The 16,051-nt window shown below is 51.3% G+C and overlaps 1 protein-coding gene across 1 annotated transcript; it reads right to left on the bottom strand.

The window, feature by feature from the left end:
* Positions 1 to 33: 33 nt before the first annotated feature.
* On the bottom strand, positions 34 to 12,932 carry FAM151A (family with sequence similarity 151 member A). The gene is made up of 8 exons (XM_024739306.1): positions 12,703 to 12,932; positions 11,067 to 11,213; positions 5,739 to 5,891; positions 4,590 to 4,749; positions 2,927 to 3,151; positions 2,041 to 2,180; positions 1,139 to 1,282; positions 34 to 778 (listed from the first exon to the last, which is right to left on the bottom strand). The coding sequence occupies exons 1-8, from the start codon at positions 12,815 to 12,817 to the stop codon at positions 105 to 107; spliced, it is 1,758 nt and encodes a 585-aa protein (XP_024595074.1). The 5' UTR covers positions 12,818 to 12,932; the 3' UTR covers positions 34 to 104.
* Between the last annotated feature and the right edge of the window lie 3,119 nt (positions 12,933 to 16,051).

Raw genomic sequence — 16,051 nt, forward strand, 5'->3', positions numbered from 1 at the left:
TCCATGCTGCCCTGAGGACACACACGCAGGGCACCGAGGGAGGCAGAGACATTTATTCCTTCCTGCCACCCCCGTGGCTCCACCAGCCCAGCACCCCTGGGTGGTCACTTTCTGCCAACATCCGCCAGCAAGTCTTGGTAGGAACTCTGGGGTAGCCTGTAGTAGACTCGGGTCCTCTCCACGGCCCTGGCTGCCAGCAGCACTGCCCGGACAGATGCATAGCTGCCCCAGCCAGGGCTGTGTTCCACTGTGACAGTGGCCCGGGGGGAGGCTGCCAACAGCCTGGCCACGACTCCAGCCGTGCTCTGGCCCAGCGGCCCAGCCTGAAGCTGGAAGGACACGGGTTGCCAGAGGCCCCAGCACAGCTCCAGCATATCTGTGAGCAGCTGTTCCCTGTAGCCACTGCTCAGCACTTCCTCGGGCCAGCCTGGTGCCACTGTCACATGGGGGAAAACCTCGGCCACAGCTGTAAGCAGCTCCCTGCCAGTCACGTAGCCAGGGACCACAAAACTCCCGTGGGAGATTGTGGCCCCGACCCACACAGGCCTAGGCAGGTGGCCAAGGGTGGAGAGGGTGGCCAGTGTGGCCAGGGATGGCCGGAGGGCCGTGGGCTCTGCTATGTGCACATGGATGCCCCAGCGTCCGGCGCGCGTGGCCAGCTGCAGCAGGCAGAACTCCAGTGTTAGGACACGGCCATCTGGGGCACGTACGATGGGCACGGGGTCCCCAGCTGCAGGCTCCAGGAGGCCAGCTTCCAGCAGGATCATGCCTTCTCTGTCTGGAAGAGGCAATGGAGGCAGCAGCGGGGCAATGGGATCTGTCGATCAGAGCTGGGTTCCAGGTGGAAGGGCTGCCTTATGAATGTGCCCGGGGCTCGTCAGAATGATACAATGAGTTGCTAGCTCGGCTCTGGGCCCTTGCCTGTGGCTCAGCCCTGGGGCCCATGCCCGCCTCTCTTGCAGCGTGATGTGACTGAGGGCTCACAGGTGCTGAAGGCCCGGAGCCCTGCACTTTTGACAGCGCTGTACTCCCTACCTTGCAGCCGTGTTGCTATGGTAACGGAGAGCTGAGGCAGCTTCCCCAAGTGTAGGAAACTTGTGGTTGAGCTAGGAGCACAGGGGCTGCAGGTGGACCTTACCTGGGAGTCGCATTGTCGCTGTGCTCCTGTTGCCCTGGATGTCAGGAACCAGCCACTCCACGCTCAGCCCCTCATCCCCAGGGAGTTGGAGAAAGGGGATCAGGCTGCCTCCCGTGTAATAGCTTTGCTTCCGTGAGGCGTTCACTGTGGGGCAAATTGCCAGGATGAAGAGGCCGCTGGTCACAGAGCCCTTCTGTGCACCGCGCATCCTCTCTAAGCCTCACAGCAAGCTTCCTGGGAGCTGTAATTCCCTGTTTTCTAGATTACAGGTGATTTGCCCAAGGTCCTACAGCCAGTAGGCAGGGTTGCTGGGATTGGAACCTGATGGAGCCAGGTCCATCTGGCCCCAAAGCTGGTATTCCTCCCCCTCACCAAGATGGCTCCCAAGGCAGGAGTGTTGGGTCTGATGGGTCCCCTTTGAGATGGCCTAACTGCAGGCTGTCCTAGGTTTGGAGTCAGGGGCGTGGATGTTTGGACAAGGTAGTGTCTGCATCACTGATCAGCAGGTACAGTGGAGGGGCCATTCTCTGAAATGCTAGAGGAAACCTTAGAGGAACTGTATTACAAGGGGAAGCATATGGGGTTTGGAATGTGCTGGTTCCAGTAGGAGCTGTGCCACGTTCAAGCTGAATGACTTTGTATAAATTACCTAACTGTTCTGGATCTCAGTTTCCCTATCTGTAAAATGGAATCCCTGCTTCACAGATCTATAAAGCTTAGCATACTGTGCTGGGGTCTGGCATACAACTGACGCTTAAAACGATCCCTTCCCCCATCCCTCCTAGGATTTTCCCCTTCCAGTGCCCCATCCCACCTAACTCTGCTGCCGTGTCTACCAAGTGCTGCCCTGTGCAGAATCCAGCCCCACTGCCCTTTCCCACACTGCCCAGACCCCTCCCTACTGGCGAGCTGCTTGAACTGGGACAGGAGAGGCTCGAAGAGGTCATAGTAGACTTGGTGGGTGGCGGTGTTGTCCCGGACGTAGAGGAGATCGTCCACTGACACGGGGTCTGAGGTGGCCTGCCACAGCGTCAGGCTGTACCTGGGGTCCAGAGAGCCAGCTCAGTGCCTGCCTGGGCCCAGCAGCCCTCAGCCCCACTCCTGTGCTCAGAGTTGGACCCGAGCTGGGCAGGGGGGGAACACTACCCTGCTTCTTGGGGGCAGAAGAAGCCACAGAGGCCTCGGGAACGATGACTGAGAGTAGAGGCTGAGAAGCGGGGGAGATGGACTGCCCTGCCTCCTCACTTGGAGTGTCTATTTCTGGGTCCTGTCTTAGGAAGGAGACAAGGACAGAAGAGACGGGCTCAGGGGGTGGGGCTAGAGGTCAGGTATGAAGAGGGGAAGGGGGCGGCCTCCAGTGGGGAAAGGCTGAGGAAGGTGGGGCAGCTGGGGACAGAGTGCAGGGGTGGGTATGGGGCTTCCTCAATCCCTACAGAGCTATCTTGGGGCAGAGGCTGTAGGTGCAATCTGTGTAGCCCCAGGGAACAGCTGGCTTCCATGGGAGGAAGCTGTGGGAGGCAAATTGTGTCTCAGTGTAGACACTTTCCAACGGGCAGAGAGTTGTCTGTCAATGGACGGGCTGCCTCAGATGATAGTGAGCTCCCCATTACCGGAGGCATACAAGCAGAAAGCAGGGACATTGTAGAGCATGTGAGCACCAGCAGAGGTTGGACCAGGTGATCAATAAGACCCTTCTAGCCATGAGCCTCTGGGATCTTCTGGGACATCAGTGCCTGGGAGCGGGTTTGGAGGGAGTGGGAGCTGTGGCAGGGGCCTGGGAGTCCTCACCTCTCAGATTGGCCCAGCAGCCAGCTGAAGTGGGGCCAGGCAGCCCGTACCATGACAGCCCGCACAGGGAAGGTGACCTTCTGTGGCAGTCCTTCCACCAGCCCCTGCATCTTCTCTACCATGGCTCGGGTATATGTCCCGTTTGGGAACAGGGGCAGGTAGAGGGTGGTCCAGCCTGGAGACAGGGTTGCCTTAGAATACTTCTCCTGGACCAAGGCCAGGAACCTGCATAGAATCAGAGATGCTGGTCTTTTAGAGCCCCTTCCTCATCTCCCAGGTTCCCATCACAGTGCTAAGAGGCAGGATCTCTTGCATCTATGATATAAGGGCACAGTCCTAAAGAACAGAAATGGCTTGCTCAAAGTCCCACAGTAGGGCATGGACTTTGGTGTTGGGGAGGTCTGGGTTTGGGTCCTGATTCTGTGATCTTGGGCAGCTCACCCAGCCCCTTTGATTCTCAAAGATGGCATCCTTTCAGGCAGGACAGGCCTTCGTAAACATACCCACATGGACGGGGGGATCTAAAGCCCCAGGTGTGGGATGTGGGTTCTCCCAGCTGTGAGAGTCTCTGAACTTTCATATTTTATTTAAAAATTTCATTCAGATTTTGCCTTGATGCAAATTTTAATAGGCAAATAATGTTACCCTCTCCCTCTCCCCAAATTATTGAGTAATTTTCTTCACTCCAAGAAGGTGAACCATTATTTATCTTGGGCCACTGACTACATTTTCAAACTGCTGCTTTCCAAATGCACCTCAGTTTGAGAATCGTGATAAATATTGGACGGATGGATTGTTGGCTGACTGGCTGGAAAGATGGATGGATGGATGGATGGACGGTAAAGAGCATGGAGGTTAGAGTCAGATAGGCCTGGTTTTGAATCTTTCCTCTGCCAATTACTAGATTTAGGCAAGTCATTTAACTTCAGTGAGATATTTCCTGTATTAATAAAATGAAAATAATATTACCTACCTCATTCTCAAGTAAGAGTTAAGTAGTATTCTACAACTAGAGTACTTAAAACAGTGCCTGTGACACATAATAAACATGCCACAGATTGTGCCTCAATTATCGTCAGCTTTCTCATCTGCAAAATGGTGAGAAAAAAGGCTCCTCACCTGGCATTGCTACGTGAAGATCAACTCAGATGTATGCTCTCCTTTTAAGTGGCCCTTTGTAAACTGGAGCACACCACGAAGCTGGTGTTACATGAGGGCGGTTGGTGGCAGTGCTGGGATTTCATGGGGGGCTAAGGAAGGAGTCAGTGCTTTAGACTTTTCTAGCAGGCCAAGTGTTGCCCTTGTCACTGGACCAGGCCCTGTTTGCCCTCCAGGAATAATCACTGTAGTAAGGGTGACAAACCTGTAATCCAACGGTGATAGTCCAACGAAATCAGGACTGTTAGGAGAAAGTGTGAGTGAAGGCCCTCAGTGGCCTTGGATGTCAGGGAAGTTTCTGGGACAGGTAATGACTGGGCAAAGGTTCATCAGGAAATGGGGGAAAGGCATTCAAGGCAGAGGGAATAGCACGTGTGAAGGCTCAGAGGTCAGACTGCATGGTGTGGCTGGAAGCAAACTCAGCAAAGGTCCCCTGAGCACCTACTGTGCCAGATGTTGACGGAAGAGGATTGGACACAGCTGGGGCAGAGAAGCGAACACTCACTGTGTAGCATTGACTTCTATCGGGATGGCCATGTTGGGGCCCCTCAGGATGTCGGCATTGATCCACACAGGCCTCCGAACTCTCCCCTCCTCGGTCAGCCGCCGCAGGAGGTCCAGGGAGGGGCCCACGGCCTTGATGCTCTTGAAGTCTAGTTTGATGCCTGTGGGGAGAGGGCCAAGGGCTTGGGGAACTGGTCCCTCGTGCTCAAGGAAGAAGGAAACAGAAGACATGACTTCCTGGGACAGAGAGAGCAGGTATGGTATGTGTGTTGGGGGCAGGGAGGGAAGACAGGGACCAGATTCTCGCTGGGTGTGAAGAAGGGTTTTCAAACAGGCAGAGCTAACCTGGAGAGAAAGGACTTGCCTCTGTAGGAATGAGCTCCCGTCCCCCATCACCAAGGGGAGGAAGCAGATGACGGGTAAGGGCTTGGGACTTGGGGCAGGTTCAGGGGTTGTCAAGCGTCGGATGAAAAGGGACTGTGATTCTTGGACAGGCAGGCTCAGAGGGTCCTAAGCCACCTGAGCCTGAACAGCAGGAGATGAGGCTGAGAAGTTAGAGCAGGATGTTGCAAGACAGGCCAAGGAGATCACACTTTGTCCTGAGGACAATGGGGAGCCATGGAGGGTTAAAGCAGGGGAGTGACGCGACAACTGGCATTTTGGAAAGCTCACTCAGGTAGGGGCTGAGTTTGGAAGCAGGAAGCCAGTGAGGAAGGAGGTCCAGGAGAAAGATGATGTGACTGGGACTAGATCAGGGGGTGGGCTTCAGGGTTAGAATTGGCAGGTGCAGCAGCTGAGCGGACGTGGAGGATGAGGGAGAGACATTAGGGTGATGCCTGGATTCTGACTATAACTGGCAAAGAGACATGGGAGGGGAAGGTGGAATTTGGCTTTTGAGCATGTTATATCCAGTTCCATGGATTCAGGGCCCAAACATGTTTGGTCCTTTGCAGCTTACCCTGCACTTTTTTATCCCTCGTCTCACTGATCTTCCCCGAGCCCAGGCCTCTAGAGCGGTGGGCTGGAAAGCCAAGGCAACGAGCAACTCCTGACGAGCACTGGACTAGCTTCCTAGTGGAAGGACCTCTGCACATGCGGCCTGAGGACCAGAGGGCTGGGCAGCTGGGGAGGGGCTGAGAGAGGTCCTTACCCTTCTGGGAAGAAGCCAGCACGGCCTCCAGCCACTGCTGTAGGGTGTTGTCACTGTAGATGGCTGGGGGGTGCGCCATGATGGGGACCCCTGTCTCATTGACTGTGCCGAGCCCTTCTACCGTGACATCTGCCTCCAGGGCCACAGCGTCACCTGTGCAAGAGGACAAACTCCATCTTGATTGGTTCCTTTTTTTTTTTTGCTGCACAACTTGTGGGATCCTAGTTCCCCGACCAGGGATAGAACCTGGGCCCCGGCAGTGAGAAGGCCGTGTCCTAACCACTGGACCGCCAGGGAATTCCCAGATCATTTCCTTTTTTAAAGCAATTTTCCTCATCATCAAAGTATTACACATTTATTATAGAACATTTGGAAAGTACAGAAAAGCAGAAAGAAATATTCGCCGACATTTCTAAATTTTTGCTACTAACAAATAATGATGCATATTTTATTCTGATTATTTTTTATCCTGACTTGAGGAAAGCATTTCCATCATAGTTCATTTTTTGATGTATTTTCTTCCACTTTTATCTATTTATAGTTTTTACACAGTTGGGAATACTCTGCATTTATAATTTTAACCTTTTTCTTTCAATAGTGACACATTTTTTACAATCTTTTCTATGTTTCATTAAAAAAAAAAAAGCTGCAAAAACCCGATTGAGGGCACTCACCCTGCTTTAGTTAGCCACTCTCCCATTCCTGAGACATCCTAGTAGTTTCTAAATTTTTGCTACTAACAAATAATGATGCATGTTTTATTCTGATTTTCTGATTATTTTTTATCCTGACAAGGAATTTGAGTCAGGGCCATGCAGGGTGTTTTTAAGGCCCATACTAACAAATTACTGTCTAGAAGAATTCTTCTGACTCATGTTCCTGCCAGAAATACGTAAGCTGGCCCATCTCCGGCACACTTACAGCACTGAGCATCGTTATTTTTATCTTTTAAATGCACACAGTTAACTCCATCAGGCGGCTGTGTGACGCCTGCTCCGAGAGTTCAGTCCAGGAGGGAGCTGAGGCCTTTCAGTGAGAAGCAGGCCAGAATAGCCGGCCAGGGTCTCTGTCTAAGGAATGGAGTGGAGGGCAGGCGGGTCGCTCTCAGCTCCTGCCCCATCACAGACATTTGGCATCAGAGGGCCTCTTGTGTTTGACACTCGCAGCCTCGTGACTTGAGCTCTGCTCCCCTCCAAGTCCATTCTGCACACGGCCACTAGAGTGAGTATTCCAAACACGTACCTGATCGTGTCACTCCTGTTAAAAAATCAAAACGTCCCTGCCCGTTGTCCTAAGAGTCCAAGCTAAATGCCTTACCATAGTCTGTGAGGTCCTGCATGACCAGGCCTTTCCCATCTCATCTCGAGTCCCTCTCTCCCTCAATCTCTAGCTTCCAGCCACTCCTGTTTCTCCAACATTAATGTGTACACAAATCACCCAGGAACTGTTAAAATGCAAGTTCTGCTCAGTAGGTCTGGGGTGGGGCCCAAGATGTCTAACAATCTCCCCCGTGATGCCCATGCTGCCGGTCCGTGGCCCACACTTTGAGTATCGATGCTCAAATATCTTGTCTTCCCTTCTCTGGGCTCTTACACATGGCTGTTGTCTTGGCAACACTTCCCTCCGCAGCTTTACTAGGCCACCTCCAGCTCATCCGTGGGTGTTGGCTTAAAATATCAAGGAGGCCATCCCTAAACCACACATCCAGTCTAAGTTAGGTTGCCAGCTTCTCCTCTGAGTGCTCAGCCCCCATGTAATCACTCATTTAGCACAAGCTTTCCTGAGTGTTAAGTGTCAGGGAGCAGGGTCCGGGTCTGTGTTGCCCATCACTTGGATTTCCAGTGCCAAGACAATAATAGGCCTAAAAAAGGAGCTTCAAAAATGTTTGTTGGATGATAAAAGACTGAATGAATGGGTGATAGAAAAGTTAAGGTCAACCAGCGCAGGCTCAGAAAGGTGATAGCGCTTGCCCAAAGTCGCAGAGAATTTTTGCAGATTTCTTTAAAATCTAGGTGTTTGGATTTCCAGGAGGGGGAGGAAGCTGAGTGCCAGGCTGTCCCCAGCACTGAGCCAGGCACTTTGCATTGTCCCACTTCATCCTCATATTATACCTCCTGCCCAGAGCTCTGGACTTCCTGGAGTCCTCACTGGCAAGATGGGGATGAGCCTCCCTGGACCGTGACTACAGGACATGGACATAAAGGCATGTTGTAAACTGTGAAGGGCTATATGAAGGTAGCCTTTATTTTTATGGCTTGAACACAAAGCACTTTCTTTTCTTAACTTTCGGTTACCTGGGAATGCAGAGAGAGGGGTCCAAAGAGTTTGGGGCCCATCAAGGCCCAGAGAAGCCAGGCCCGAGGGGGCAGCTGGGCAGATAAGAGGGTAGTTCAAGAAAAAAATACTGGCCTTCCCTGGTGGCGCAGTGGTTGAGAGTCCGCCTGCCGATGCAGGGGACACGGGTTCGTGCCCCGGTCCGGGAAGATCCCACATGCCGCGGAGCGGCTGGGCCCGTGAGCCATGGCCGCTGAGCCTGCGCGTCCGGAGCCTGTGCTCCGCAACGGGAGAGGCCACAACAGTGGGAGGCCAGCGTACCGCAAAAAAAAAAAAAAGAAAAAAAAAAACTGCTTAAAAAAAAGAGAATGGATACTGAGGGGTCTTCTTCCCCATCTAACGGGAGCCAGTTCCGGTCTGGGGAGGGTGGGGGCACGCTGGGCGGGATCCAGGGCTGGAACCCAGGTCTCTGAGGCCCGGTGAACCTCCGATGCTGCTGCCTTGCTTGACTTTCACCAGCTGCCTTCCTTGAGACACTGTGAGCCCCTTGAACACAGGGCCACATCTCACTCATTTCTAAACCTCCTCCTGAGCTGGGTGCAGAGTAGGCGCCCAGCAAACGCTCAGTGAAGTGGACTAAAGACTGATGGACCTAACTTGCCTCCTTGCGATCGCCACCTGGATCCAGCTTCCTCCCGAAGTCTTCTCCCTTGTCATTTACACCTGTTGTGTGCCTTCCAGATGCTGAATCTGGGGGGCCAACTCGCTTGGTTGGGGGTGTGAAGGAACAGGAGATGAGGAAAGGATCAGGTTTCTGCAGCCACAGTAAGAGTCCTGGTCCTCAGGGGTGCAGTCAGGTGGGAAGGAGTGATGCTCTCCAGAGGGAACCCACAGGAACTTACCAGACCCTCCTTCCCCTCCCCCACATGCCAGGAGCTCTATGCATCACGTCCGGCAGGAGAGCGCTGTGGCTGAGCGTACAGATCCTGAACCCAAGGCTGCTAGCTTCCAGTCCCAGCTCTAACACCTGCAAGCTGTGTGATCTTGGGCAGGTTGATGGACCTCTCTGTGCTCCCTGTCCCCTCGTTTACTAGAAGTAAATAATAAAATATCCTTTGTTAGGCATTCACTAAGTATTAATTATCATTTGCGTGGAGTAGCTCACTTAACTAGGGTGAGCACATGTCCCCATTTGCCAGGGATAGTCTGGTGTATTCCTGTTGTTTCAGCATAATTATTAATAATGACCTCTTTCACTATCAAAAGTGCCCTGGTTTGGATGATAAATGATATGGTCACCCTACCAGCCCACGTTTTGCAGAGGGAAAAACTGAGCTGCAGATGGGTGAAGTCACCTGCCCCAAATCACTCCTCTGGTAAATGATAAAAGGTAGAATTTGAACCCAGTCTGTCTGCCTTCTAGGCCTTTGCTGTGGCCCCTCCCCTCCACATGGGTGTCCAGTCACGTTCAAGGTGACTTCACCGGCCTAACCCTGGCCTACCATTGGCTCCCCCCGAGGGTCCCCACCTCAGTTGTGGAGCCACCCTCCTCCCAGAGACCTACCCCAAGGACCTAGCAGGACCCTCAGGGAGAAGACTGGGCCTGGGGTCCTCTGCACCCCTGCAGTTATGCTAAGGGGTGCCTCTGCACGCTCCATGCTGTTGGGCACTGCCTGGTTGGGGCCCTTAGCTTTCTTCTTGGCCAAGGTCCCAACTTGGTGGGGCCTGATCCCTTACCTGCTGCCCCAGGGCTGACCTGGGATGAGCCTGGGGCTGGCAGATCCTCTTTGCTTTCCCTCAGGCCTTATCTGCCAGATAAGAGCCCTCCCTCTTGCCAGGGAGTTCTCTGGCCTCTTATCACCCAAGTCTGGCCATTAGCCTCCCGATCCTGAAGCAGCAGCAAACTGGCTCCACCCAGCCTGTGGTGGCCTCTCCTCTGCTGACCACCAAGCCTGCCTCCTCCAGGAAGTCTCCCTAAGGACTCATTCATTCATTCAGCAAACCTTTCCCAGATGCTCATTCCCAGGCTCTCTGCTGGTGACTCTGCTGGAGTAAGAGCCAGAGGCCTGGCGCCTAGGTCTTGCTCTGCTTCAGACCTACTGTGTGACCTTGGACAAGACCCTCTGGATCTCACTTTCCTAAACTTGAGGGATTTTGGTTGAGCAGTGGTTCTCAAAGTGTGATCCTGGGGCCAGCAACATCAATGTCACCTGGGAACTTATCAGAAATGCAAATTCTCAGGCCCCACCCCGGAACCACTGAATCTGAAATTCCAGGGGTGGGGCTAGCAATGTGTTTTCTGAAGCACGCTCGAATCTGGGGACCCTTCCTTTCATCTGGAATAGTCACTGCCTTAGAGTTTACAAGCACATACATGAACACGATCTAACGAGCTTCCCCATAGCCCTGGAAGAGTGAGATCTTCCCTTTTGAAGAGGGCCAGGCGTAATGCAGTGGTTTAGAGCGTGGGAGCTGACCACTGGGTGCTCCAATGCTGGCTTAGCCACTTTCAAACAGTGTGACCTTAGTGAAGTTAGGTAAGTTACCTAACTTTTCTGAGCCTCCATTTTTCTCCTGTCGAATGGCACCCACAAAACAGGCTGCTGGTAGTCCCAGGAGACCCACGTGGAATGTGAGTGTGTGTCCCCACAGGGAGTGGTTGCCCACTGGCTGCCGTAATCATTCTGAATCAGAGGCTCAGGAGTTACACAACTTGCTCAGGCTTCCACAGCTCGTTTTTGGTAGCGCTGGCACTCAAACATCTTCTGGCTCTTTAGACTTTGAGGACAAAGGCCTCCTTAGCAGGGAAGCTGTCTCCTGACAAGGCCTGGGAGGAAGGGCAGGATGTGACCTTGGAACCAGACATCTCTGCACAACCTGAGCCAGTCACTTAACCCCTGAGCCCCCACTTTCTCAAGTGGAGGATGGCAAGAATGTGGCGATACCCATCCTAATGCCACCTCATAGGTAGTGCTGTCTTAGCCCCACCTCTGCTCTCCCTCCATTGCCTCCACCTCTGCCCCGGCCTGCCCCAGTTCTGGCAACTGGACTTACTGCTGAGGGCAGCCCTCATCTCCTTCTGGCTGTTGGCAGCATGGTACCAGGTGACCAGAAGGCCGTCGTGTTGGCTGATCTGACCCAGGCTCAGCAGGTAGTCCAGCATGTCCGCGTCGGAGCGGCAGACCGCATCCTGCTCACAGCCTGCAATCAAGGCGAAGGGAACTGTCAACATCAGTTCTTGCCTCAGACCAAGACTCTCATCCGTACATCCTACTAACCCTCCTTGGGCCCCAGGGAGTATCTAGCACACCATCTAGCAGAGACAGTGGACCCCAGATTCATCAGAGCTGGGAGAGGGAGAAATACATGGGGTCCTGGGCACAATGATGCTCTGAACCAGCCTGCAGATGTTGGGAAGTTCACTGATAAGGGAACATTTAAGGGAGACCTAGAAGGATGGGTGTGTAACTTTGACCAAAATAGGGGACTAGGTTATTTCAGACAGAGAGAACAGTATAAGCAAAGGTTTGACCGTAGGATATATATGGTTGCCTAAAGGAACGGCCATTGGCCTGGTACAGAATGCAGAGAAATGGAATAGGGCAAGATTGGAAGAGGGCTGTGATCCAGTTGTAAATGGCTTTGGGAGCCAGCAAAGGAGTTGGGTGTGTGCTGGAGACAGCAAACTAGGTTTATGTTTAGAAAGATCTCCTTACACAGTGGTTAAGAATCTGCCTGCCAATGCAGGGGACACGGGTTCGAGCCCTGATCCAGGAAGATCCAACATGCCATGGAGCAACAAAGCCCGCGTGCCACAACTGCTGAGCCATGTGCCGCAACTGCTGAGCCCACGTGCTCCAACTACTGAAGCCTGTGTGCCTAGAGCCTGTGCTCCGCAGCAAGAGAAGCCACTGCAATGAGAAGCCCATACACTGCAATGAAAAGCCCATACACTGCAATGAAGAGTAACCCCTGTTCGCCACAACTAGAGACAGCCCATGCGTAGCAATTTAGACCCAACACAGCCAAAAATAAATAAATAAATAAAAATTAAAAAAAGAAAAGGAAAGATCTCCTTGGTGGCAGACCGAGCATGGGCTGGTGTGAGCAGGCTGGCAGTGGAGACTGTGTGGGAGGGGGAGGGCTGCTGCAGGGGTCTAGCAGGAGACAGAGGCTTGAGAGGTCATGGTGGGCAGGGATGGAGGGTAGAGGATGGGAAGGAAGAGCCTCGAGGCACAGAACTGAAGATACAGGCATGAGGCAGGAGGAAGAGAGGAGGCTGCTCCCAGGTCCCCATGTGGATGGAGGACCCTTCACCAGGAGATGGCACAGAAGGGAGAGGGAAAGTTTAGCTCAGTCAGCTGAATATGAGATGCCTGCGTGACCCTCCAAGAAGGAATGTTCATCTGGGGGCACAGAAGGAGGTCTGGACTGAAGACCAAGGTTCATTGGTCCTCAGGTAACTGAAGCCTGGTAAAGAAGGAAGGGAAAGTTAATGGGACTGTCTGTTGGGAATCAAGTCTTGGTGGGGTTGGTGATGGGAGGGGCAGGTAGAGCTGTGGATGGAGGAGAGTCTTGGTAGGGAGGGGAGAGGAGGCCATCAGGGCTGTCAATGGGGACAGAACCTTCTGGGGGCAAGGAGTGAGGGATGGGGGAAGCCGACCAGATGGCATGACTGGGAAGCTCCTACCTGGCAGGATGCCCTGCTGCAGCAAGAAGCACAGGATCATCCCGATGGTGAACACCAGAGCCACACTGGCACTGCTGACAAGGGCCCACTTCGAGCACCCCTTCTTGTAGGCCATGATGACCCTCTCTGGGAAATGCCCCACACTCCTCGCGGTGCAGTCTCCTGAGGCTCTCAGAGCTAGGATCGGATGGGAGGCAGGAGCCTTAGTAGCACCTAGTTGTCCCCTGGCGGGCCAGGAAAATGTCCTAGAAGACAGTTCCCAAAGTCCCTCCTACCTTCCCGCCCTCCTCCTCCTCCTCCTCTCTCTCTCCCAGGATCTTAACGGGTCAAGCAGAAAATCCTGCCACCTTCAAAATGACCTTTGAGCACATTAAGAGTCAGCAGAAGATGTTAGACTGAGCCCCACCTGCTGCCTGTCTGCCCCTGCCTGGGAGTTGGGGGACCAGGTATCTAGATCCAGCTTGACTTTGCTTTCCTGAAGACCTGGAGGTTTTCTGCCCCTGCATAAAAGGAGACACCTAGATGGTTCTTCCCTCTTTCTGCCCTGCCCCAGGGAGTCACAAAGGTCAGGAAAGGGTGGGAGACAAGGACAGATTAGATCTGCCTGAGGAATATGAATTTTCCTTCTATCCCAGTAGATTATCTACCTGAGATTGAGAGCGGTAGGCCTGGAGGGCAGGGGGGAAGGTGACAGAGTAGAAGGACAAGCGCTCACTCCCTCTTATGAGAGCACCGGAATCACAACTAACTGCTGAACAATCATCAACAGGAAGACCCTGGAACTCACCAAAAAAGATACCCCACATCCAAAGACAAAGGAGAAGCCACAATGAGATGGTAGGAGGGGCGTAATCACAATAAAATCAAATCCCATAACCGCTGTGTGTCTGACTCACAAACTGGAGAACACTGATACCACAGAAGTCCACCCACTGGAGTGAAGGTTCTGAGCCCCACATCAGGCTTCCCAACCTGGGGGTCCAGCAACGGGAGGAGGAATTCCTAGAGAATCAGACTATGAAGGCTAGTGGGATTTGATTGCAAATCAACAGGACGGGGGGAACAGAGACTCCACTCTTGGAGGGCACACACAAAGTAGTGTGTGCACTGGGACCCAGGGGAAGGAGCAGTGACCCCATAGAGACTGAACCAGACCTACCTGCTAGTGTAGGAGGGTCTCCTGCTGAGGCAGGTGTGGCTGTGGCTCACAGTGGGGACAAGGACACTGGCAGCAGAAGTTCTGGGAAGTACTCCTTGGCGTGAGCCCTCCTGGAGTCCACCATTAGCCCCACCAAAGAGCCAGGTAGGCTCCAGTGTTGGGTTGCCTCAGGCCAAACAACCAACAGGGAGGGAACCTAGCCCCACCCATCAGCAGAAAAGTGGATTAAAGTTTTACTGAGCTCTGCCCACCAGAGCAACACCCAGCTCTACCCACCACTAGCCCCTCCCATTAGGAAATTTGCACAAGCCTCTTAGGTAGCCTCATCCACCAGAGGGCAGAAAGCAGAAGCAAGAACTACAATCCTGCAGCCTATGGAACAAAAACCACATTCACAGAAAGATAGACAAAATGAAAAGGCAGAGGACTTTGTACCAGATGAAAGAACAAGATAAAGCCCCAGAAAAACAACTAAATGAAGTGTAGATAGGCAACCTTCCAGAAAGAGAATTCAGAATAATGTTAGTGAAGATGATCCAGGACCTTGGAAAAAGAATGGAGGCATAGATTGAGAAGATGCAAGAAATGTTTAACAAAGACCTAGAAGAATTAAAGAATAAACACCTAGAAGAATTAAAGAACAAACAAACAGTGGTGAACAATACAATAACTGAAATGAAAAATACACTGGAAGGAATCAATAGCAGAATAACTGAGGCAGTAGAACGGATAAGTGACCTGGAAGACAGAATGGTGGAATTCACTGCCATGGAACAAAATAAAGAAAAAAGAATGAAAAAAAATGAAGACATCCTAAGAGGCCTCTGGGACAACATTAAATGCACCAACATTCGCATTATAGAGGTCCCAGAAGGAGAAGAGAGAGAGAAAGGACCTGAGAAAATATTTGAAGAGATTATAGTTGAAAACTTCCCTAACATGGGAAAGGAAATAGCCACCCAAGTCCAGGAAGTGCAGAGAGTCCCAGGCAGGATAAACCCAAGGAGAAACAAACTGAGACACATAGTAATCAAATTGACAAAAATTAAAGACAAAGAAAAATTATTAAAAGCAGCAAGGGAAAAATGACAAATAACATACAAGGGAACTCCCATAAGGTTAACCGCTGATTTCTCAGCAGAAACTCTACAAGCCAGAAGGGAGTGGCATGATATATTTAAAGTGATGAAGGGGAAGAAATTACAACCAAGATTACTCTACCTGGCAAGGATCTCTCATTCAGATAAGATGGAGAAATCAAAAGCTTTACAGAGAAGCAAAAGCTAAGGGAATTCAACACCACCAAACCTGCTCTACAACAAATGCTAAAGGAACTTCTCTAAGTGGGAAACACTAGAGAAGAAAAGGACCTGCAAAAACAAAGCCATAACAATTAAGAAAATGGTAATAGGAACATACATGTAGATAATTACCTTAAATGTGAATGGATTAAATGTTTCAACCAAAAGACCCAGGCTCGCTGAATGGATATAAAAACAAGATCCATCTATATGCTGTCTACAAGAGACCCACTTCAGACCTAGGGACACATACAGACTGAAAGTGATGGGACAGAAAAAGATATTCCATGCAAATGGAAATCAAAAGAAAGCTGGAGTAGCAATACTCATATCAGATAAAATAGACTTTAAAATAAAGAATGTTACAAGAGACAAGGAAGGATACTACGTAATGATCAAGGGATCAATCCAAGAAGAAGATATAACAATTACAAATATATATGCACCCAACATAGGAGCACCTCAATACATAAGGCAACTGCTAACAGCTATAAAAGAGGAAATCGACAGCAACACAGTAATAGTGGGGGAATTTTAACACCTCACTTACACCAATGGACAGATCATCCAAACAGAAAATTACTAAGGAAACACAAGCTTTAAATGACATAATAGACCAGATAGATTTAATAGATATCTATAGGACATGCCATCCAAAACCAGCAGATTACACTTTCTTCTCAAGTGCACATGGAACATTCTCTGGGATAGATCACATCTTGGGTCACAAAGTCAAGCCTCAGTAAATTTAAGAAAATTGAAATCATATCAAGCATCTTTTCTGACCACAATGGTATGAGATTAGAAATCAATTACAGGGAAAAAAACGTAAAATCACAAACACATGGAGGCTAAACATATGTTACTAAATAACCAGGAGATCACTGAA

This window comes from Neophocaena asiaeorientalis, unplaced genomic scaffold (assembly GCF_003031525.2).
Source record: "Neophocaena asiaeorientalis asiaeorientalis breed wild unplaced genomic scaffold, Neophocaena_asiaeorientalis_V1.1 scaffold138, whole genome shotgun sequence".
Classification (NCBI taxonomy): Eukaryota; Metazoa; Chordata; class Mammalia; order Artiodactyla; family Phocoenidae; genus Neophocaena; species Neophocaena asiaeorientalis.